Source organism: Pseudonaja textilis, chromosome 7 (assembly GCF_049901715.1).
Source record: "Pseudonaja textilis isolate UNSWEBS1 chromosome 7, rPseTex1.2, whole genome shotgun sequence".
Lineage (NCBI taxonomy): Eukaryota > Metazoa > Chordata > Lepidosauria > Squamata > Elapidae > Pseudonaja > Pseudonaja textilis.
This window is the reverse complement of record NC_141996.1, coordinates 29,195,124-29,220,409: the sequence shown is the minus strand read 5'-3', so window position 1 is coordinate 29,220,409 and position 25,286 is coordinate 29,195,124. Positions and strand designations below refer to the sequence as shown.

Below are 25,286 nucleotides of genomic sequence, written 5' to 3'. Positions count from 1 at the left end.
GAGCTAATTTCTGTCCCTGGGCAGAGCCCCGTTTCTTTCTCCCCCACCCCGCACCCTTGGCTTCTTCTCACACGGACACGCTCGCTTGCTCCCTTTTCCTCTCTGCTGCCTCCTCGCCACCCGCTTTCCTTGTCTTCCCGGTTTTGGGAAGAGAGTCCATCCGTCGAAGGGATACCTGAGCTACAAGCACATACATCTCTCTTCCTCTCTCCTGACAAGGATTTATTTATTCAGAGGTTCGGAAGGTGGGAAGCTAAACCCGGCACACAAAAGACCTCTCGCTTTGCCTCCTGAGCGCCTTGCCGGCAGTTCAAGCAGCTGCCAACATCTGCACCCTGGATTAGTGGCGAGCGCCGAGCGATCTCGGAGGGCAAGGGCGTCTTGCGACCCCTCACACACACACACACTACCCCCTGCACAGGCAGGCGAAGGAAGCTCCTGATTCATGGCTCGCGGGAAAGCCAAGGACGGGGATGGCAACTGGAAGAAATTCATCTGGAACTCGGAGAAGAAGGAATTTTTAGGGAGGACCGGCGGCAGTTGGTGTGAGTATCTGCTCCGCCGCGATTTGCTTCTTGTGCTCCGCACAAGAAGGCGCGAGGTCAATTGATGGCGTGGGGGGAGTCCGCCGCCTCGCGTGTCCGTGTTGGATCGTCGGTCTGAGCACCTGACTCGCGGTAGCCGCTTTCCTTCCCAGGCCGGCAGGGCAGGGCAGGGATGCCGTCGACGTGGTGTAAATCTTGCGGGTCGCTTTTCTCGCTCGGGGTGGCTGGCTCGCTTCCCTCCCATCTCCCGTGCTGTCCGGTTTAAAAATACACACCAGACCCCCCTACTTCCCATCTTTGGGGGTGGGGGGAACCCAGGAGGCTTTGTATGGGAGGTGGGAGAGATGAGCAATGGTCTTGTGCCCCCAGGGAGACTTTCCAGGATGGCAGAACCTTTCAGGAACTATGACAAACCAAGGAGGGTTGAGGGTTATTTTTAAGCCTTAGATGTGTGAGTTCATGGAACATGCCAACTTCCCCCCCACTCCCAGCCCAACCAAGGCTAATGCTAACTGCGCTTAACATATTAACACAAACTATTGTGTGAACACTGCCATCATTGGCTGCTTGAGCATTGTGCATGTAAAAAAGGATCAGGTTGATTTCTTTTTGTGGAATTAGCTTAGTGGTGTTGCTATGGCAGACTTTCCTGGGAGAAACCTGGAGCTCTGATTTGGGGGGGGGGGAGAAAGTCCATCAGATGTGAGGCCAACATTCCCGGGTGGGCTGGGCAGGGTGATCAGAACTGACATTCAGTATCCTTGGAGGGCCTTCAGATTGGGGAAGGAAGGCTGGCTGCTTTGTCACCTTGCAGAGTGGACTTTCCTCTCTGTGCTGCAGCCTGTTGCCTCTGCATTAAAAGAGCAGCCTGCGTTCCTTTTCCTTTTCCGCCCCGCCACCCCATCAAAAAGGTCACACTGAAGGGCATTGATAGACACGAACGCATCGTGACTGCAGGCAGGGCAGAGTGGGTAGGTGCCAGGAGAGAGGGAGCGCCCTGCTCCCCCTTCTCCCGCTACACTCCTTGTCAGCATAGTAGCCACTGCGGCTGCTTTGCTTTGCTCAGGAAGGACACCACACAGGGAGAAGGACATACCAGTCAAGGGGCCTGGTGTTTCCTTTTGCTGCTCTAAAATGGCTACCAGAATCCTTGGGAATTGGGGACAGAAAAAGAGAAGGCTGGGACTGTTTTTTAGCCCATCAACTCCAAAGGGTTAATAATGCATCAGAGCTCAAGGTTAGTCAAGGTGATACCTTCCAAGCAAAGAGGTAATGGCAGACTTGCTTGAGATCCCTGGGGAAGCAGAGCAACTGCATTAAGGAGAATCCTGAATTGGTTTAAGAGAGGACCTTTTGGATGGATACACACAACTCTTGAAAATCTGACTCGCTGTCTGTCCATATACCTTCCCTGAGAGAGGAAGGTCTAAAGAGCTGCAGAGGTAGGAAAAACGAGACAGAGAGAAAGGTCAAGTTGGAAAGCAAAAGAAGTTTAGAAATAATAAAGTCCTTGAAGGCTGTCTTCTTAACAACTAAACCTAGGTTGAATGGGACTTGAAGATTCAGAACACACGCAGGCAAAAATAATTTGATTGTTCACCCTTCCTTTTCACACTCACTCTATTTGCCGCTTGGTTTAGACATCCTTACCTCAACTACCACTATAGGAGTGAGGCCCTATTCATGGGCTCACAAATCACTGTGTTGCACAAGCCAGCTCAAGCGCAAAAGTCATTGTAGATTTTCAGAGACTTACTGATCTGCCAACTCCCATGTCACTTTTGACAATTTATAAAACAATATTAACTTCAGAACAGGCACTGTTGTCTCCCCTTGCTTTTAAACAGGCTTTTTGTGCCAGCCAAGAAGCACTAAATGCTATTTATTTTCTAGTCGTTTCCAAGGGAAAAAGTCTGACAAATTTTCATGTGGATTGTGCAGAGCACATTCAGGGCCTTTTATATTACAGTAATATGCTAGATATGACTGTCCTTGAAGGAAAGGATAGGTTGCCCTTGAATCTCATCCTACCACTGATGGAGTTTGAAACTTAAGTATCTCTGTAGCTCCCGCAGAGTACAGTATCTAGAACATTCTAATCTCTTCTAAAGATTTTTTTTTTGCAAATTAGAAACATCAACTATACCCAGAAGCAACAAATAGGTTTATGTGGTAAAAAAAAATGTTTGTAATGAATGAGAATGGCTGTATGAAATAAGAGCTTAGAGAGGAAAGGGAAAAGGTTAAGTGCATATCAAAATAATCCAATGTTAGTTTAAGAATTCTGGTTAGGGAGCTGTTTCCAGCTGCATTTGTTGCCCAGGTGTCACTTCATGGCTGAATCTAACTAATGTCATCTTAGAAATTTTCAGGCTTGAATCCTCATAAAAGAGATGAATAATGGCTTTCATTACAGCATAATTCCCATCATCACAAACTATGGCTTAGTTCTGACTAAGTTGATTTAGTTCAATTATTCTCAGGGTACTAGACTGTCTTGTGATGCCCAATTACTGAGGGGACAATAAAATGTCCCTTATATCACTTTCAGAGTAGTTAGACCAGTAAATGATCTCTACATTTGATAGTACGCTGTTCTATTGCTTTAAAAATGCCATGTCTTTCCTTTTAGAACCGATTTCTTCTGTAACCCCAGGAAGACAGTGGAACTTTTGAGGTTGTGGGTTACTATTAAGATCCTGATTAGGAATGTCATCTAAACACATGTCCCTTCACTGCCCTCCATATGTGCCACCCGTAGCACTTTGCTGTCAGCAGGTTTTCTCTAGTTCATTTCAACAGCACCTCTTATGACTGTACTCTGGAAAAAATGCTCAAATCTCTCTGACGTCACAGTTATTTGCCTACTGCTGCCTGGTTACTGTAGAGTGTGTTAAACCCAGGAGTGCTAAAACTATTGTGCTTCTGGTCTCTCTGGATTAGTTTCATTTTTCCCTTCTTTGGTGGAAAAACACCTTATTTTAATAGGGCTTATCCTGACCAGCTTGTGAAGGGAGAAATTTTTTTCTGTATGTATTACTTATTGCCGCTCTTTTAAAGCCATTCTGTACGAATATTGGTTCCAAAGATCACTGCTTTTAAAATGTAATTTGTAGTTTCACTGCCCCTTTTATATTCAAAAGTTGGATTGCTAGTAGGCTTGCACAGTGAGATTTTAGTGCAGTATGTAACACTGCTGCTAATCGGTTGAGATAATCCCTGTAAACTAAAAACTGATAAAACCAGATTTCAAAAACTGAAGTTCCCTGAAGCGGTATTACAAATAAAGTTTTATTCCACTTCCTTGAAAAACAGCAACAACTCCCCCCCACCCATTTTATTCTGTTATAATATTTTTGTGCATTAATCCAGCTGATTACAATTTGGTATTGTAACTAGGTGATTAATATGGAATAGGTTTCTTAATAGATTATATAAAAAGCAAAATATGAGAAAGCTGTTGAGAACTGAGTCTTCATAAGAGGATTTGAATCCACATAAATGTTGGGAAAGAGAGTTTAAAAAATTGAAAACAAGGAGTTTAATCAAGATAACTATTACAGCAAGTTGTATTTTTATGCAACTTCAGATATAGATATTATTCCAAGAACATGCTTTAAGCTTTCCTATGTAAGAAACATTCAGAATAATATGTGTAGATTTTAGATCCATTTGTAACAAAGTTGGGTGTTAGTTGAGTGTGATTAATTATAATAGTTGTCTCTTATTTATTTATCTGATTTATACTGTGCATTTTGTAGAGAAGTACTCTATCCCATATTTTCCCACAAAGAGCAATTCCGTGAGGTAGGTTGGACTAAAAGAAAATAGCTGGCCTAAAGTCACGCAATAAACTTCCTGGAACTCTCCATGCTTGGTCCAACACCTTAACTACCACATCACCTTGTCATCATATTTAAGGTCTATATTCCCTATCTCTCAGTGGTCCAGTTTTGCAATATAAGCCATTAACTCTGAGTTTGTTAACAGGAAGAGTTATGTTGGAGCTGGGAATGCACTGCTCCTGAATTCCTTTAAGGACACTGAGATCTAGCTAGGCATCGTTCTGGTTCTAACAATATCAGCCAGTCTTTCCCAACATTATACTTTTCAGATCTATTGGATTATAATTTGTTAAAAATTATTCTGTTCTGATCTCTTTAAATTTAGGTGCCATTGCTTGTGTTTGCTATCTTTTCTTCATAGCTATTGGCTTTAGTGTTGATTTTAATTGACCTGTACTGGTAATCTTGAAAAGCTGATGTGTATTCTAGTGGCCTATCAACCTTTTGTCCTTAATAGCAGTATCTGTTCTCTCTTGTCACAGTTAAGATCCTCCTCTTCTACGTGATCTTCTATGGCTGCCTGGCAGGCATCTTCATTGGGACCATTCAAGTCATGCTGCTCACTGTCAGTGAATTCCAGCCCAAGTATCAGGACCGAGTAGTACCCCCAGGTAACTATGTGGACAGTTGGGTAGGCTAATTACATGCCCCATTGCAGTGGGGTGGATACGGGTTTGCCTTTGGGGCTTTGTTGGGTTTTAGTGCAGGCTAATTACATGCCCCATTGCAGTGGGATAGATATGGTTTGCCTTTAGGGCTATGCTGGGTTGTAGAGATAGAGCAATTACCTTTTAACTACCTCTTTCAAAAAATTTCTGATATCCTCTATTGAAAGGGAAAAAAACATAAGTACTGCTAAAATCATCTTCCCCGAACTTGTATTGTGTAGACATTAGTGGATATCCTATCATCATCATATTAGTAAGAATGATGCGAATTGAAGTTTAATATATTTGAAGCATACCAAGTTGAGGAAACTGGTTTAAAGTCAGGCAGATTATTTAGCAGTTAAGTAGCATCCTCGAAATATTATAATACCTTCTGCATCATAAGGTAAGTTCTACATTTCATCCAGTTCTACATTTTCATCTGTCATATTATACTATAATTCATTCCCAAACAATGTGCTAAAAAGTCAAGACATATATGAATGACTTCCAACAATTCAAAAGATAGCTACAACTTTATTGTCTCTTGTCCTGCTTAAATGTTATACAAGTCCCTTCAGCCTATTCATTTAGCACTAGCACTTATATACCGCTTCATAGTGCTTTACAGCCTTCTCTCTTTAATCCATATGTTTCTTAATTTTCAAATACATAAATCATCAATTAGTCTCTATATAAGATTGTCAGCCTTTCAGAAAAGTTTGTTTTTCTCTTTCACCAAATGGTCAGTTTTGCCATTTCTTCACATTCTGGTATTTTCACAAACTATTTCTCCATTGTGGGAATTTCATTATTCTCCCATCACTGTGCATACAATAATCCTGCAGCAGTTACTAGATACAAGAACCAATCTACCATAAGATTTCTTTTCTAACATTTGCTTCTTAAACTATTTTTTTTTAAAGTTCCTTCTATAGATATCACTGTCCTGCTCCTCATTTCTAAAATCATTTTCTATTCAGGCTTCCAACCATATTAAGAAGAGGAAAAATATTTCCACTGCTTTATTTGTGGAGGATTTTTCAAACCCTGTAGTCGCGCAGTTCTAAAGTGGCTGAGGGGTAGCTGTTCTTTCCCATTGTAACATTCTGTAAGGGAGAGTTGTCAAACTACTTTTGTTTATTATTTGCCACACTCCTGTATTTTTTCCATTTTAATCACTTGCCATTGGTGATCTAAGATAGAAGATTGGTATTCTGACCTAGGCTTCCTTAGAAAGCATAAAACACAATCTTAGTCCCAGCAAAACCTATTTTATTTCCATGGCTGTGAATTACATTCATTCATAGCCTGCAAGGCTTCACAAACAGTCTTTCAAGAGAATGTTTATAAACACCCACCTTATCACACTTGGAATGCTGCTTGAGAACTAATTGCCAAACGCAGGGCAAGGCCAAACTTGACACAGAGTCAAACAGAACTTTTCAAAGCTGAATCAATCAGATGAACTAATTGCTTCCTGCAAATGCTCACATCCCATTTGCTCCTCTTTTATGTTCTGTGGGAGGGCCCAATCATCTCCGAGGTGTGGCCTTACTCCTGAGTCAACCCTACTTTCTCAGTTGGTCTTGTCTCTTGGTAGCTCTGTCCATGCGCAAGCTGGGAACCGGTTCCAGAAACTCCCCTGCCTCACTGCTGTCTGAGTCTGAAGGCAACTGATGACTGCCAGCCTGCCCTAGCCCCATCTCTGCCTCTGATGCAGAGCCCTTGTATGAGCCTTCCTCAGCCTCCAAGACTGGCCCAGGTTCCTCCCCAACGCCCTCATTACTGTCTGACTCTGCTGCCAGCTCCATCAGCTGCCAGAAGGCCACAACAATTGTCTGGACGCTAGGCAGTTACTGTTACCCAGCCCTACAGGACCTAGGCATTTTTACAACCAGGGAAAGCCTTTTCCCCCTCTCTTCTCTGGACCTACTTCTGTTCTGGTATCCTCCAGATATACCTAATTATATCTGACTATAGTATAGATTTCTGTAGGAGTGGCCTGATTGTATTCTTTTTTTTTAAAGAATTGCGGACAACATATTGAATTAATTAAGGGTCAGAGAGAAGAGAATAAGAGATTATTTGACATAAACAGTATATATTCTGCAAGATGCTGAGGATAAGGATGAGGACCAGATTGTTGTGCTAAGTGTTATTGCTCTTCATTAGATTTTAAAATGTAATTAAAATTATCAATAACTACAACTCTGCAATGGAATATCTATCAAATCCTGTAAATACAGAGGAAGGAACTGGAGCATTACAAAAAAGATTCCTTACTCTAGAAATGGGGGAAAGTTTGAGAAAGACTGCAAATCTGCCTTAATCTTACTACATATGCATTCATGTGGAGATTTGCTATTACTCTACTAACAATGAGGATCATTCCAGAAGTCCAGGGGATTCTTGTTTCCAAAAGGATCTGACAGACTGACATAATGTCCTCAAATTCGAAAGAAGCTAGAATATAAATCAGGAAAGAAAGCCTTTTAATTTAATCCGATATAGGCATGTTTAGCATAGTCAAGCTTTATCTTCTGTTAAATTTGACTAAATTCAGGTCAAATTTGTTAAGTTGAACAGTCCTAACTGCAACAGCATTGCATGAAGGAAGTGCTATTATGTCACTGGACTTTGATTCTTGGAGCCCAGATTCTAATTTAATATACAAACCTTGTTGCTATGTAATACATGAAGTCAATGTATGAACCACCCAAGCGTTAATAGAAGTGGCTACTTGACACATCTGGATTTTAATATAAACTGCATAAATTGCTCAGAGTTGTTGTGAATTAGGCAGCATATATATTTCATAACTAATAATAAATAAAACAACTGGAAGAGGTGTTTCAGAGGACCTCTGGGGAAGAAATGGCAAACTGAAGACGGCTCAACTAAAAGTGAAGCCAACAGCCACAGTGGAATGAAGAGCTGACAAATAGTCTGTCTCTTTGTAATTCTTCTCCGGACAAGGAGAGGTCTTCAAATTGTCCATAAGTACTGCATACAAGTTGCTCTTTACATGAGCAGTCTCAGGCAGATTTAGAGCTCTAGGAAAAGAAGGAATACACAACAAGGGAATTGAAGGGTCAGTAACTTCTAAAGGACACTGAGTTTGCATACTTCTTTTTATTATATTCAGAAATGGATTGTTAACTGCTTTTCAGCTATTAGAAACCTTTGGATTCACAAGTTTTATAGCAGTGAGTGAGCTTCTTTCAATCCTTAGCAAAAGAAGTTTTAAATATACATTTGAGGATTTAATTGTTTTTTTTACTTTTGGAGTAAACAGCAAATGAGGGATCAGATGTTGATTTTGAAAGTTACAAACTGACTAGGGTCTAGATGTACTTGAAATAAGAGTTTGAAATCATTAATCATAAGAATATTTCCTGTGGGAAAAATGCTTTTGCTTTGAATTTTCTTTTTAAAAAAACATGATAGGCTGATACTTTGAAGGTTGGACATTAGAGGGAACCAGAAGGAATTAGAGTACAATTATAGAGGAAGAACACTAAAATTTGACTTGCTAATAAGAACAGATCAAAATATTTGAACATTGCACATGCTGAAGGATATTTTTGAATAATGGACCTAGACGTTAATTTTAAAATGTCTGCCATTATAGATAGACTGTATTGCAGAGATGTTATGGAAGAGGACACATTTTACTGAATAAGATGGAGTTAGAAACAGAAAACTGTTAGCAGAAAAAGACCTAGTGGTCTGCCTTTTGATTTTTTATTTTTATTTTTAAAATAATTTTTTTTTATTTTTAAATTTTTGTCAGATGATAAACATATGTTTATCCCAAGAATGTTTAAACTCAGTTACAGATCTGCTGGAAATTAGTTTCAAGCTTCTCTTACTGTTTTTGTGAAATATTTTCTAGCATTACTTTTGTCCTTCTTGTCAGTTTGAGGTTATACCCTTGTGTTCTTGATTTTTGCTTAATATTGAAAATTCTTCCTTATAGAACCTCATTCACACTGTAATATATTTAAAGGTTTCAGTCATGTTTTCCCCCTTCATTCATGTCCTACAGGCTATGCATATTACTCCAATCTCTCCTGATACCTTTTATTGAATTTGCATCATTTTTGTTGCCCGTCTCTGGACTCACTCAAACTTATTAATATCTTTTTTAAAGTGAGATCTCCAGAACTGGACACAGTATTCCAAATGGGGTCTGACTAAAGCCCTATATAGTGGGATTGGGTCCTCATTTTTCCTGCCACTGATCCCTCTAGTGATGCATCCCATAATTTTGTTTGCCTTCACAGCTGCCTGGCCATACTGTTTATTCATTTTACAGCCTCTGCTATGAGCACACCTAAATCCTTTTCTTCTATTGTTCAGTCTAACAATACTGTATCCACAATACTATACCTTGCCAGAGGGTTGTTTTTCCCTAGGTGCATGATCTTACATTTAGAAACATCAAACTGCAGTTTCCACATTTTTGACCAATTTTCCAGCAATGCCAAATCATTTTCCACGTTACAAATACCCCAAAGGTACATCAACTCGATTACCCACTTTGTGTCATCAGCAAAAAAAACATCTAGCCATCCTTCTGTTATATCGCTTACAAACACATTGAACAGAACAGGATTTATGGCTGAGCCTTGTGGTATGCTGCTTATGACTGGTCTTTATTCAGACAGTGTCCCATTAATAATCACACACTGGACTCTATCTCTGAGCCAACTTTCTACCCACTGAACCACCCAGTGATTAAGCTCTAGCCTGTACAACATTTTATGAGCTCATTATGTGGAACATTTTCGTCCAAACATTTGTGACTTAGTTAAAGAAGTCAATCAGATTAGTTTGACGTGATCTCTCTCAACAAAGCCATGCTGTTTTGGGTCCATCAAATTGTCTACTTTTAAATGTTTGTTAATCCTTTATTTCAGGAGTGATTCCATTAACTTCACTACTACAGATGTTAAGCACACAGGTCTATAATTTCCAGATTCTTCCCTAGCTCTAATGGATGGTACAAAATTAGCTGTTCACCAGTTCTGGGGAACTTCACCTCTTAGAAGAGACTGGTTACACAGATCAGTTAATGGTCCAGTGAGCACACTTAGAAGTTCCATTAGGATTCTGGGATGAATATCATCCAGACCAGTTGCTTTATTAAGCTTTCAGTAGACTAGCTCACCTCCCACCTCAACCTCTAGGAAAAGAATCTGTCCTGCTAGGACTAGTAAACCTCCAACCTGTTTTTGTTACTGGCATCTACTTCTAAAAATCCTGAAAAGAAGTATTGGTTGAGGTAGTTTGATACAGCCAGGTTTCCCTTAAAATAATTCTTATAATAAGAATTGTTTGCATTTTTGAATTTGGCGATTGAACAGTTTTCTCCTTCTGTCGTTAATGTACCTAAAAAAAAGTTTTATCTCCCTTTTTAATAGATGTAATCAGTTTTATGCTAACCTTCAAATTTATTTTTTAGATACTCCATTTCAGTAAAAAAAACTTGTCTGCTTAAAATCTAAAACCTTAGTTGTAGTTTATGTTATATCAGTTTTAGTTTTAATGTCAAACCAAAGGCATCGGTGACCACTGTAACCTACGTTTTTTTCCCCGACCTCAACTTCTGGAACCCTATCCCTATTTGTCAAAACTAAGTATAGAATATGCCCCCCTCTTGTTGGGCACTATACTGTTTTACAGAGGCTTTATTTCATGTCTCTCATTTAATGTCCCTAATATCTTTGCTCCTCCTTGTAAGTTTAGTTGAAAGATTCCAGTTAATGTTGAGCACATTTAAGTCACCTATGATTATAACCTCTCCTTTTATTGCCATCTGGGTTATCTCCTCAATCAGAATGCTATCATAATCCTTTGAATGTCCTGGGGGCCTATATATAACACAATTCTGATTGCTGACCACTTTTTAGTTGTAAGCACACTCAGAGGATTTGAAGTAGATCGTGTCTTTTCTGAATTACCTGGTAGAATTACTGATAATATTGCTTTTATGCCCTTCTTGACAAATAGCAACTCCACCCCACTTTTTCTAGCCTGTCTTTTATGTAAAGTAAAGCCTGTTTTATTTATATCACAATCATTGGAATCCCTAAACTCTGTAATTGCAACAAGATCCAAGTTATCCTTGGATGTAACAGCTGTTAGTTCACAAAGTTTGTTGTCTAAACTGTGAGCATTAGTCCACATAGTATGGCACATACTATCAAAAGCTTGATTTTCTTAATTGAGATTGAGATTGATCTCAAAGTAGATTGAAAAATGACAGACTTACATGCAAGCATGATATAAAAACTGGACCTACTAATGAAGCCAACTGATATCTTAATAGTGAAAGGGGATATACAAATGACAAACAAAAAGAGTGACCTGGATAACTTTCCTATATTGGATTTACAAAAGAGACTTGTTAAAGCTTTGAAGAATTTTGTGAGAAGGATTTAAAAATAATGAAAATCAAATACTAGAACATGTTTTGAAGAGACCTAAGATCAAGATTGTTAAAAGTAACAAGAAGGCGGTGGTTTATTTGATCAGGGTTAAAATAGATATGTTATTATCTCTAGTGCCCCTTTTGCTAATCAGGATTAAATGACAATGCTTTAAGGATTTATTTATAGGTAAGAAATGGAATATGTGAAAAAGAGATCATTTATTGTATTTTAAAGAAGGTAATAAATTATTAAAATTGTTTATACTTATTGTCATGAATGGGAAAATCATTTCTTTATATATTTCTTTGGTCCGTTTTATCATATTATTATTTTCTTCATTTTCTTTCTAATTTTCCTTCTTTCTTTTCTGTATGTTCTATATTATTTTTATTTGTGACCTAATGCCTGATACAAATATGCATATGATTATATTTGTTTGATAACATCACTAAATATCATCCTTCACCCCTGGCCTTCATGGATTACTATGCTGGTTTTTTTCTATCCTCCAAGTAAAACGAAAGAAAAGCAGGAGCTGGCAGGGAAAGGTAGCAAGTAGCATATTGGCAAATTGGTGTTACATGTGGTTTTATTCCTAAGATAGTTTTCAATAAATACTACAGAAATTGGACTTTTAAAAATATTCTGTACATTATTTTTAAATAGTGTTTGAAACCATTCATAATAATTGTCTTGACAGAATATATAGTCATATATTATAATCACTCATGCTGTAAAGTTTATCAAAACTCAGGAAAAAAATTTCAAGACAGAATTCACTTTTCTTGTAATATGAAAGTCATCTAAGTATTTTATTGCTATTGTTTTTAAAATAGTGACAAGAAATGAAAAAGAACATAATGCAAAGATAAAAATACATACATTTTATTTATTTATATTCTGTTTTTATTATTTTTGATAAATAACACAAGTGAACAAAATGAAAGAAAAGCAGAGCATACTGAAATGTTTGCCTTAGGATTTTCATTAACTAATCTATTCTACTCCTACAGTTATCTACTGTTTGCATCAATTCTCTTTATTTGGAATAAATCAATTCATGCTTGTAAACACTGCATTTATTAATAGAAGTATCCATTGGAAGCTTTTCACTTGGCTTCATTTGTAACTCATGGTTCTTGAAACTACTAGGAAGAGAAATACTCCAATCCAGAAGTAAAACTCAAGGACTATCTGTCAGTTCCTGAATCTAAAAGTTGCATAGAAAAGTTGTGAAGTTAGACTTGTGCCTTCTAGGGCTGTCTCACCCTGACAGAAGAGTCTTTTGTTAGTAGGGCCACTCTGCTACCACCCCACCTGATAAATTTTCTGTAATTACTTGGACCTTCAAGCACAGAGTATGCCTTACACACGCTGTTGTGTAAGGTGCCAACTCCAATTATATGGGGACTAAATCAGGCAAGACTCATAAGAAATATGTAACAATATGCTTTTAATTTGTCTCTGAAATAGCCTTACAATTTGGAACAGTCAGTGTGTGCATGTAAACGTATAAATTTGATTTGCACTTATTTGAATGAGCTATTGTCATAATAGTTATTTCCTGAATTCCTTCTCAACATTAGTGTAACTTTCTCATCCTGTTTCTGACCACATACCCATACTGCATTGTTGGCTATGATTACAGAGAAGGGTAGGGCTGCTGGAAGGAGTTATTCTTGTTTGCCCTTTAGCAGTGCCAAGTAAGAATTATTTGTTTTGGTAGCCATAGCCATGTAATGCAAACTTACAGAAGATAAGAAATGAAAAATTAAGTCGCTAAGTTTTAGCATAAGTTCACCTAAGACAAATAAATTACATAGGATTACTGTTCTATGTCTAATAGTCAGGATTTTGTCAAGCGCTCACTTTGTTCAAATACATTTCATTATTAAAAAAAAATATAACTTCTATTGAAATGTATGAATCACAGAATGAATGTTTTTACATCAAAGACAGTTGCCCCACTCTTGGCACAGTATTAGATTGTACGTTGGAGTCAGTGAAGGGGATGTGATAAGGGTTGAGAAAGGTGTGGGTGTTCCAAGAGGTGCTGCATGGATCAGGGAAGATGCACAGGAGAAACACAGATTGGAAAGAGTGCAAGGGATGGGTCAGGGAAGGCACAAGGGTAGGAAGCATAGGTCAGAGGAGTGCATAGAAGTGACACAGGCTGGGAAGAGTTTGTGGGGTTTATTCCTCCCTGTTCTGACCTCCTTTTCCAGCAGGCAAGTAACTGGCTGCTGATGAGTGGGAGAGGAAGTGAGGGATTGTCAGACTGGCTGGGAAACTGTCACCAAATATTGAAAATGAAAATTACAAGATTGCAGCAGCAGCCCAGCAATAGTCGGTAGAACCGAAGGAGCCAGAACTTTCTCAAATTTCATTCCCTTGGGAGTGATGAGTCTAGGATTTTGACACATTCTCTAAGGTAGCCCGTTTGAAGTACCTTGGTTCAAAATTTGCCTTATGATGCACCATTTTACTCAGGTAAAGGTCATGACAACAACAGTTTTAGTAATATAAAGAAACACAGTGAACTGGGTTGATTTGTCTTTTCTTAATGCAATAAATACAGATTTAGCTGTGTGAAATGATGTGCCATAGAATTATAGGCTATCTTACAGAATGCATCCAAAATCCATAAACCATGGCTCTCACAGAATTCAAATTTGGCAAATTTTATAAAACATTTTATGACATAAACATTACCATAAAGTATAGGGTGCTTTTCTTCTCTGTAAATGGAAGCCGGGAGTCTCAGACAATATAGAGTATCCCATGAACTGACTGCACTGGACAAACGATATTAGATTTGTATCTGGCCAGCATCTAAAACAATCCAAGTGTAAAGATGAGGCTATTCAACCTCCCCCTCCCCTCCAGTTGTCCCAGTGCTTCCATTGGTCACAGGTTTGCATGTACTTGGTATGCAAAACTGAATTGCATCAGGTGCCTTCTTAGCTAGAACACAGAATCAGTTCCTTTGCAAAAATGTAACTCAGAGCCAGCCACTATGCCAGTAGCAAGACACAGATTATCCTCTCCTCCTCCTATTCTTCTGAAGAAATTAGCCATTAAAAGAAAAGGTATGCATAGGGAGAAATAATATGCAAGAAAATGTGGCCAGAGCAAAATGTAGCTTCTTCCCTATATACTGGAATTTCAGTTCAAACTAGCTTTCTTTGCCTGTTGGATAGACAGAGATCTGGCTGGGATAGGATGGGAGCTATGCGCCGAGTGCACTGAAATGCTGGAAGATGAGATGTCATTGGCTTTTGCACAATATGAGCAGAATTAGAAAACAGTCATTATGGTAATAAACTAAATCATTTTACTGAAAGTTCCTAGGATTGAATAAAAAAATCAGTAGCATGGAAAGCTGCTTGTAAAGCACTATTTCTATCTTATCTTTTGCTAAATCACACTCAAAAGATTGCATATTTTGCACTCTTTTATATCAAACTAAATATTTGAATGTATATAAAATGAACATATGCTTTGTTGTGTGACTGAGGTTGATGTGGAAACAAAGCACTACAGACATAAATTTAAGAAATTGAAAAACTTGAATTTCATAATTGGTTTACTTCTCCCAACATCGATCTGAAAGTTTGGATGGTAGCAAAGGTTGACTGGTTGACTAAACCATTGGCACTAATTGAGTATCTGAAACTGGGGAAAATGTGAGAAGTCAGTAATAGGCTAGCATTTCTCCAATCTGTAAAATATATTTGGAAACTAGAATGTTGTTGCTCCTTAGTAAGACCACACCTGGAACACTGCATCTACTTTTGGTCACCACATTGCAAAACTGATGTTGAAACTTTGAAAAAGGAGTGAAGAAGAGTAATTAAGATGATTTATAATATGGAATATATGGTATAATTGGCTAAAACAAAAGGAAGTAAAGATGTTTAGTGAAAAGGATCAAAGAAATTCTAAAGAACAAGAGACATGACGTATGTGTATGTAAATATGTATATATGCAAAGTAAATATGGTAATTTAATAATAACACAATAAGTAAGGATTTAACAAACAAGCAATAGATATACTTGAAGTAAATGAACAGAATTGTCACTAAAGGATATGCACACTATGAAAATGCTGTAAAATGTGAGAACTTGTTTCTCGTTTTAATTTTTCTTTGAAATTTCAAATAAATAAATTTTTTTAAAAAAAGATGATTAAGGGCCTGGAGATAAAAGCATATGAAGAATGCCTTGCAGGAATTGGGTATGGCCAGTCTAAAGAAAAGGCGTAGGAGTGACATGATAGTAGTATTCCAGTATTTGAGAGGCTGCCACAAAGAAGAGGGGATCAACTTATTTTCCAAAGTATCAGAAGGCAAGACAAGAAACTAATGGATGAAAACTAATCAAGGAGAGAAGCAACGTGGAATTAAGGAGAAACTTCCTAACAGTGAGGACAATTGATCAGTGGAACAACTTGCCTTCAGAAGGTGTGGGTGCTTCATCACTGAAGGTTTTTAAGAAAAGACTGGACAGCCACCTGTCTTCTAGTCCATACTATAGAGTCTTCTGCTGGAGTAGGGGGTTGGACTAAAAGATCTCCAAGGGCCCTTCCAGCTCTATTCTGATTGGTTGAATTTTAATTTGAACTATAATACAATTTACCATTATATTGTAGATGTAGAAGATACAACAGCAAACAATGTTATAATTATTCAAATGATCTCTTAAGAGTATGTGTAGCATGGTTCTTCACACATACAGGTAGTCCATGCTTAACAACCATCCTGAAGTTATGGTGTTGAAAAAGTAAATTTACAACTGGCTCTTGCGTTACGATAAGTTATAGCATTCCTGCAGTGATGTCATTGAGCAAATAAGCAGCAAATAAGATAGTAGTTATTATTATATCCTGCTTTTTTTTTCCAACTATAATTTTTCAGTTATGCTTCCTTTCCCCACCTCAAACCCGTCTATTAATTGCTGTTCCTGATATGCTAGTCAAAGATATATATGATGTTGGGATGCATGTACAAAGGGCTGGGTTGTGGGGGAATATTTTTGACATTGCAGTTTATATCACCTGCCTAGATTCATATACTTCACATGCAGCCTTTTCCATGCATACAGCAACCCAACCCAAATGCAAAGAATACCAGGTAGTCCTTGACTTACAACCACAACTGAGCTCAAAATGATAAGTGAGAGATTTGTCAAGTGAGATTTGCCCCATTTTATGACTTTTCGTGCCACAGTTGTTAAGTGAATCACTGCAGTTGGTAGGTTAGTAACCTGGTTGTTAAGTGAATCTGGTTTCCCCATTGCCTTTGCTTGTCAGAAGGTTGCAAAAGGGGATTATTACATGATCCTGGGACACAGCAAAGGTCACAAATATGCACCAGTTGCCAAGCATCTGAATTTTGATCACATTATCACATCCTGGGAATGCTGCAAAAGGTCGTAAGTATGAAAAACAGTCAAGTCACATTTTTCAGTGCTGTTGAATGGTCACTAAACAAACTGTTGTAAATCAAGGAATATCCGCATAATGCCTCTTTTCAAAATTTCCTTTCGTATAAGTTATCTTCTTCCTGTGGGTTAACAGCTATTTTCCTTTTCTTTATAGGATTGACAAATCTTCCCCGAGTCAGTAAAATGGAGATTTCTTTCAACCCTTCTGATCCAAAATCATACAATGTATATGTAACCCAAATGGAAACTTTCTTAAAGGGTTATGAGAGTACTAATCAGCAAGACATCAATTTTGAGAATTGTGGCAGTGAGTAGATGTTGTTTCATTTGCATATATTTTTATTTTGTTTTTGTTTGATCAATCTGAAAGTTTGTTGATGGTCTTAAAGCTAGCAGTCTCTTGTATATCTAATATTCCAACAGTGAGTGTCCTTGAAGCTTCTTAGCAAAAAGACAAGGTTCCTATAACCTTCAAGCTGCTTATTTCTATGTGCAACCATTTTTAAATATATTCAGACTGAGAAAAATGATCAGTAGCATTATATTCTTTGGTATCAGCATGTGTTGGGATGCAACCACTGGCAAAAATTATCCTGTAACATTTGACAGAGATGCAAAACTGTAAAATACATATAGTATTACACCAGGGGCCTTCAAACTTGACAGCTTTAAGACTTGTGGACCTCAACTCCCAGAATTCCTCCTCCAGTCATGTTAGCTCAGGAATTCTGGGAGTTGAAGTCCACAAGTCTTAAACTTGCCAAGTTTGAAGACCCTTGTATTACACTGTTATTCTGATTAAAAATAAAATAGAGGTGGAAATCTGTTACTCTCTGGATCTTAACCATTATATATTAATTTTTAAAAATGTGGTATTGACTACAATGTGTGTAGGTATTATTGACATCTTCTCCTTTCTCCTCCAATCCACACCATCAGATGAACCTTCTCCTCCCAGAGACAGAGGACCTTTCGATGGCTCTCCAGGTGCTTTGCCATCTTGCAAGTTCTTTCGCAATTGGCTGGGAAATTGCTCAGGCTTAGACGATCCTAATTTTGGTTATGAAGATGGAAAACCATGTCTCATCATCAAACTCAACAGAGTCCTGGGTTACATACCTAAGGCAAGTATTACATCTCTTTTTATAAGATGTGAGATAAATGTAGGTAACATGATTTCATAGGAAAATAAAGTATCTCAGCTTGGACAAGCTTATTTCTTTCTTTCACTCAACTGAGAACTATTCATCTAACCCATGAAAGCAATAAGAACTTGAAGAAGTTGGAAATCTTGATTAATAAAATGGTGGTGATGCCATACACTATTTTCACTTATCAGTCTCTTAACAAAAAGGAAGTACCTCTGGAAGTAATGGCACCTATAGTAGTCTTATTTGATATTTTTACAAATTTTAATATGTGCTGTAATGCAAACAGATACTCAGTTAAAACAAAATCAGCATATTTTGAGAAGGAAGGAATAATTGATTTCATCCTAAGGCCATGTAAAGACATTGGGCTGGATCTAAATTTAGCCTTGGTCTGTTATTTTTATTATATTATATGCTACAGAATGTTCTGCGTGGGGTGATTAAAATTGTAATCCAGAATAGAAAAGATATGCATATATGGGAGCAATATATTGGTGTCAGTTTTCGCAGCTGGTATTTGTAGAGAAATATTGGGATTTAAATGTCCATGGTTTAGAGCAGGGGTGTCAAATTCGCATCATCATGGCGGTGTCATGTGATGTATTGGGACTTTTTCCCCCTTCGCTAAACTGGGCAGGGGTGGGGCCAGTACTGACACATCCAGCCTACGGGCCGCAAGTTTGACACCCCTGGTCTAGAGGTTTCCTGATATTTCATTGACTATACAGATCACCTGGCCTCTGATGATACCATCAAAGTTACTAATGAAAGATCAAAAAATCTGATGTCTAGACCACGGTCACTAAACCCTGAAGCCCAACATTGCCCAACTGCTGGGTGTTTCAGCTAAAACCATCCTTAGTCTTGATCATTTGATTTCTTCTTTTTCAAATGCCCTCCTACCCCAATTTTCTGATAGAAGTTAGAGCTACCTGTGTAGAACAAAAGATTAGCAGGTTTGGCCACAGAATAGCAGTGATTAGGGAGCAGCAAATGCATAGATATATGCAATGTAACTTTCTCCAACCTCGTGTAGATTTCTTTCCTTTCCTTCTCATTCCTTCTCTCCCCCCCCCCTTTCCTTAGCAGCTTCATTTCCAAACTGTTAGTTAAACAACTGCTTATAGAGGATATAATATATGGGAAATAAATATATTGCATATAGGAGTTATTTATTAGCAACTTTGAAATTTGTTAAAACTTTCTTGAAATGTATTTCTTTTCTCCAGCTTCCACAAAATGATTCCATCCCACCTGAGCTGCTGGCAAAATATAATCCCAATGTCCTTCCCATTCATTGCTCTGCTAAGGTAAAACAGTTAATCCTATTCATGAAATGTGTTGTCTCTCAGATCTGTCTTAAAGACTGTCCTGGTAGTTCAAATACTACTGCTAGATTTGATCAGGCATTGGAATCACATCTGTTATTAGTGCTAAAAGACTGTGATAACTCCTGGCGTGTGTGCCTTAGCCATATCGAGTTCTCATCTGTTAACTATGGAAACTTTCTTGAGATGGAATTGAGGTGAGAAATAACTGTTGCCTTCACATTAGTCTTCAGAGGCATTGTGGTGACTGTCATATAAGAGCTGGAATCCAACTAGAGGTTACCCTACTGATTTGCTTCTCGGAGGTTCTCCTTTGGATGTATGCATCATCTAAGGCAGGGGACTTCAAACTTGACAGCTTTAAGACTTGTGGACTTCAACTCCCAGAATTCCTCCTCCAGTCATGTTAGCTTAGGAATTCTAGGAGTTGAAGTCCACAAGTCTTAAACTTGCCAAGTTTGAAGACCCTTGATCTAAAGTATAGAGGCCATAAAAAGACATTTTCTGGCATCAGATATGAGGAATATGGTTTCTGGGTTGGTATATAGGTAGCCCTGGCTTAGCTACCATTTGTTTATCAACCATTCGAAATTACGTAGTACTGAATGAATGCCAGTTATGATTGTTCCTTGAAGTTACAGCCAATGCTGTGCCCCTATGGTCACCTGATAAAAAAATTGGATGCTTGGCAGTCTGCCTACATTTATAAACTCAGTGTGTACTTCAACATGTAGAAAAGAATGGGGAAAAGCACTGACAGCAGATTACAGATCATTGGATGGCCTAGATGAATTCCCAAGACAATCATGAAAACATCTACAAAACAGCATGACATTTTTTATGAATAATATTCATCAGGGACTCGTAGTGCTCAGGTGCTTCAGAGTCCATAGGAGAGCAAAAGTAATACTTTTCTGCAGTGACATAAAAGAACAGTACTATCTTGGGAGAAGATGCAACTGCTTTAAGACATTGCTAGTTTGCTTCTTTGTGCTCTGCTATGCCAAATAATTCCATTTTATTAGTTATATATCCCTTTTGTAGGGTTACCTTAGAAAGCTAACTCAATTAAAAATCTACCAGTGGCTATTGATTTCTCTGTGACAAATCTATATTAAAATGCCTATTATAAGAATGCTTATCTATAACTTCCAATATTAGATTTTACCTTTGTAATGAAAACTCTGGGAAAATACCAAGAGATAGCTGTTGCCAACATGATGTACTTCTGGGTTTCCTAGAAGCTTACAGGTAGCCAAGAAAGCTGGGTGGCAGTTAAGGCTTTGATTTATCTAGTAGTTTCTTTCCATGCTTACATACAGCAGTATGCACAATGTTTTGAATTTGAATGGTTTTGAAGTTGAAAGATACAAATGGAGTAAAAGCAACACCCCTTCCCATTTTAGAGATATATTGCCTGGAAATTTCATTTAATGATAGCTAGCTTTTGAAATATTTATTCTGCATAATTTATTCTCAATAATTCTCCTTTTGAAAATAACCTATGTTCTGATGACACATTCACATTATCTGAATACATGGAGAGAAGGTTCTTACTTTGGTTCTATGACTAGCCAATTTTTGCATAAACTGCCCTTTTCTTTATCTACTTTGGATTTCATCTCCTAGCCAGGTATGCCTTCTAGGAGTTCAAGTCCAACAATTCTAGAAAGAATAAGATTGTAGGCATTAAGGAGTATAAGTTGATAGGGCTATCTGTGCACAATCAAAAACTAATGTTATATTTTAGGACTATTCATTCTAGATTTAATAGTCTTATTGGAGACCAGCTACGTTGCATTGAGAAGCTCATATATCTATACTGATCATGATTCTGGATTTATGCTCATTGTTAGTCTAAAAAATCTAGAATAATAGGGACTCTAATGGTACAAAAACCCATATTAGTTTCAGGTAGACATTCTCTTTGTTATGTGGGTAGATGTTTCTCACTTTTTTGTATCATCCATGTTATTGTAATGTGTGAAAAGTGTAAAATTTTAAGTATACAAACACTGTATCATGGAACCAATATTTTAAGGCAAATGTAGGGCATATTTTAAAGTTGATGGAGACATGACTATTTTAATTATCACAATTCACTAAAGGGTAATGGAAACATGCATAATTAGATGTTTACTCTGCTAGACAACAGTTCAAAGTAGAGCACAAGTCAAGAAAGATGGTTTTTTTAAAAAGTTTCATTTATCTCTTCAGAAACCAGAAGATTTGAACAAAATTGGCCCCGTGGAATACTATGGTTTTGGTGGCTATGGTGGCTTTCCTCTACAATACTACCCATATTATGGCAAGATCATTCAGCGAACATACCTTCAACCCCTTGTAGCAGTACAGTTCACTAATCTGACTACTGATATGGAGCTGCGTATTGAGTGCAAGGTCTATGGTCAAAATATTGACTACAGTGACAAAGATCGTTTCCAGGGACGTTTTGATGTCAAAATTCTGATAAAAAGCAGCTGATCACAAGCAGTTTGTTTTTTCTTTTTTCCTCTTAGCCATTTAAAAAGTATAAAAAGAGACAAAACTACTAGTCTTGAACAAAACTCATACATATGGGACCTACACATAATCTGTATGCTTTACACTAGCTTTCTGCATTTAAATAGATTAGAATGTAAACCTAAAAGTGTAGCAATAGTGACAAAGATATTTATTCTATTGTAAATGATGAAAAACAGAATTGAGCCTTGGGATACGCCCATTTCTACTGTAAATTATGATTCCATAACTGACTTGTAGTAAGCAGTGTTTCTGCCCCCTAAGTATTGCTGCCATGTGAATTTTATTTAGTGTACAGTACTTTAGGTGCATTATTCTGGTCATTTTTCAAGCCATGTATTATTGTACTGTTTTCTACTTTCTGTGAGCAGATTTGCTGCACAAGGTGTAAATACTCAGTGGGATTAAAACTGGCACAGTACTTTTTTTCATTTTTTAAAGATTTTTTTTTATCCTGCCTTTTTTTTTTCATATACAACTCAAGGCAGCAAACATACCTAATACTCCTTGCTCCTATTTTCCCCACAACAACATCCCTATGATATGAATTGGATTGAGAGTGCGACTGACCCAGTCACCCTTCCAGTTTTCATGCCTAAAGTGGGACTAGAACTCACAGCCCTTTGACTTCTAGATCAAAACCTTAACATCAAACAGGCTCTTTTGTTTTGAAAAGCTAAAGGCCCATCTGTGATTATTCAGTAGCACTCCATGAAGCCTCCCCCAATTTCTATTCCTCTGTAGTTACTAAATTTAGTGTGGTGGCAGGGAAAAATTACTTTAACTTTGTAACAAAGCTATGGAGAATAAGTGATTATGTACTGTGCTTTGTAGCAATTGGTGTCTTTTTCTTTCTCTTTCATCCTATGTTTTAAAATTGTGTGTAGACCTATGTCAGCCTATCAATTTCACTAGTGATAGAAATAATTATTTTGCTTTGTATATTCTCTTCTTTTCCTGTGAGAGGCATCACATGCTGTGGTGCTGTCTTTATTGAATGTTTTAACCATTTTCATGGTGGAAGAATTTTATATTTATGCAGTTGTACAATTTTTTTTCTGCAAGAAAAAGGTGTAATGTATAAAAATAAACCAAAGCCACATGTCTGAAAATAAATCTTTATTTTGAACTTTGAGAAGCAATGCAGTTATCCCATCAATTGGTGTTAAATGTTGTCTAAAGTGCAAAACTCTATGTTCTAATATATGTAATAGCCAGGAGTTCAGTGCTCTTGTGGGCCTTGTATTTCATTCAGGTTTAAACACTGGACAATAAATGAATAATCATACATTTCCCATTCTGCAGTTTGTTTTTTCTAAGCAGTTTTACTTCACAATGTTCTGTTAGCTGTCTAAAATACTGAAAAAGTATTGCACCTGCAAAAGAAACCAAAACAAGGTAATTGTATAGCATGCAACACACTGACAGAATCATAATTTGGTTCTAGCAAGCTGCCGTTCTATCCATCCTTTTCTAAGTTTGCTTATGGAAAAAAATGAAAAAAAAATGGCTGAAACCCATCACAAGTTCTACTTGAACACCGTAGAATTTATGGTTTTGATTCATAATAGTCTTGGAGAAATAGATTATTTTTAAAAAGTTTTATTATATATGGCTTCACATTTTATGCTAAACTGCACATGTGGGTAGTCCAGAGCCACATCAGATTTTTTAAGAGTCTGGTAGCAAACACAGCACGTGATTATGGGAAAAATCCCTATTTGTCCAATGGTCCCTCAAGGCTACCTCAACATTATATGAGAATACGTCAGAGTGGAGCAAAATTGTGTAAATATAGGATGACCACTTGAGAACCATAGCAACTACTCATATTCTTGCACTGTACTCTCTGAGCATTGTACCCATGATTAAATAGCAGGTAAGGGCAGATGCTTTATTACATGAAATAAAAAAATAACTCACTTTCCCCAATGTATTATCTTTCATAGTTCCAATACCCAACTGTTATGCTGCACTGCAATACAGAAGACTACAACAAGGACGTGAACTTTACATAAATCAGGCAAAAAGAGCCATCAAAAAGGTCATTGAGTAGATTGTAGAGAGGGACATGACTTGCTATGGAGAATCCTTAACTGGCAATGAAAGACAAAGTGCATGAAGGCAGAGATCCAATTTGCAAATCTCTGAATGGAAGGCCCTTTGTTTGGAGAAGAGTTGCTTTCTTTCCAGGAGAATGGCTATGTTTTTCATGAATAGCCAAACCATGGAAATAATTCTATATGTAGGCCATAGCAAAGACAGACTGAAGTGAAATGCCATTACAATTTTTTAAAAAATGTAATTATTTTGTCAAAAAACAGAAAAGGTCACTGCAGTAAGGCATCAGCCTTCCATCCTTTCGAGGTGGGTAAAATGAGGACCCAAATTGTTGGGGGCAATATGCTGACTCTGTAAACCACTTAGAGAGGGCTGCAAAGCACTATGAAGCGGTATATAAGTCTAAGTGCTATTGCTATGATGACAGAGCCTGAGGGTTGAAGTGATAACCAAAAACATTTTAAAATGCAATAATTAGAAGGATATAATAGTTACAGGGTCAATAACCTTGTTGAAAAAGAAGAACAAAAACTAATAAGGGTTAGGGCAGTAACAATTTAACTGGATGTCACAAGTTCAAATGCTCCTTAAGAAAGCATTTTCTTTCTTTCTAGGGAGGAGAGAAAACACAGTAACACACACATGCAATTCCAGAACAGTTGCCAAACTCATGCACAACTAAGACGACGACTAAGGCTAACACTTATTTAAATACTAGCAAGAGAGGATAGGTAATAGGATTCAAATCCTGAATAAAAATGAAAGAAGAATATTTGTTCTGTTTTGCCTTATTGCATGTGGACAGCTTCTCTGGAATTAGCATCTACTATTTCTTCAAAGAAGTTGAAAATAGGTCTGGTTAAAGTATTGATTCTATCAATAAAAGAAGGGTTGGTGAAACAGAAGGCAAATAGGCTATCAGCCACATATAAAAAACAAGTTTATTTCCCTAATCAAGGGATATTTGGATAAAGTACTCGGGTGCAGCACAGTAATACTAACCATAAGGTATCCTAGTTAGGAGTGGGAATGGAGGGAGGCATAAACGATATGATCCAGAGGAGGAGAAAAACATTTCCCAGCCCTGCTGAAAAAAACAAAGCTACTATACATTTTCCTATGATGAAAAGAGTTCTATTGTCAAGGAACTCCATTCCACAAATAGTGACCAAATTACTATAGGGAACATCTATAGGAACTGCCAAAATAATAGTATTTTATAACCTGGAGAGTTGAAACAGGGCCGGTTGTCTCAATCTTCTCATTAAGAAATCACAAGTCATCATATTTGGTAGCTGGT

The 25,286-nt window shown here is 37.6% G+C and overlaps 2 protein-coding genes across 7 annotated transcripts in view; one reads left to right on the top strand and one right to left on the bottom strand.

Annotated features, from left to right (window-relative positions):
* Positions 1-23,213, top strand: ATP1B1 (ATPase Na+/K+ transporting subunit beta 1). Its single transcript, XM_026722423.2, has 6 exons — positions 1-545; positions 4,873-5,001; positions 17,078-17,230; positions 17,863-18,047; positions 19,304-19,384; positions 21,620-23,213. Exons 1-6 carry the CDS (start codon positions 446-448, stop codon positions 21,884-21,886), a joined length of 915 nt encoding a protein of 304 aa, XP_026578208.1. The 5' UTR covers positions 1-445; the 3' UTR covers positions 21,887-23,213.
* Positions 6,295-25,286, bottom strand: part of NME7 (NME/NM23 family member 7) — an 87,257-nt gene continuing 68,265 nt past the window's right edge. For 4 of the 6 annotated variants that reach the window (XM_087937316.1, XM_026722421.2, XM_087937313.1 and 1 more), the window contains exon 12: positions 23,030-23,301. In XM_087937316.1, coding sequence (XP_087793442.1) covers positions 23,269-23,301 — 33 coding nt within the window. In that variant the 3' untranslated portion in view covers positions 23,030-23,268. Of the gene's footprint in view, positions 8,094-23,029; positions 23,302-25,286 lie in introns of those variants that run through there. The other 2 variants (XM_087937315.1, XM_087937314.1) reach the window with 1 other exon arrangement.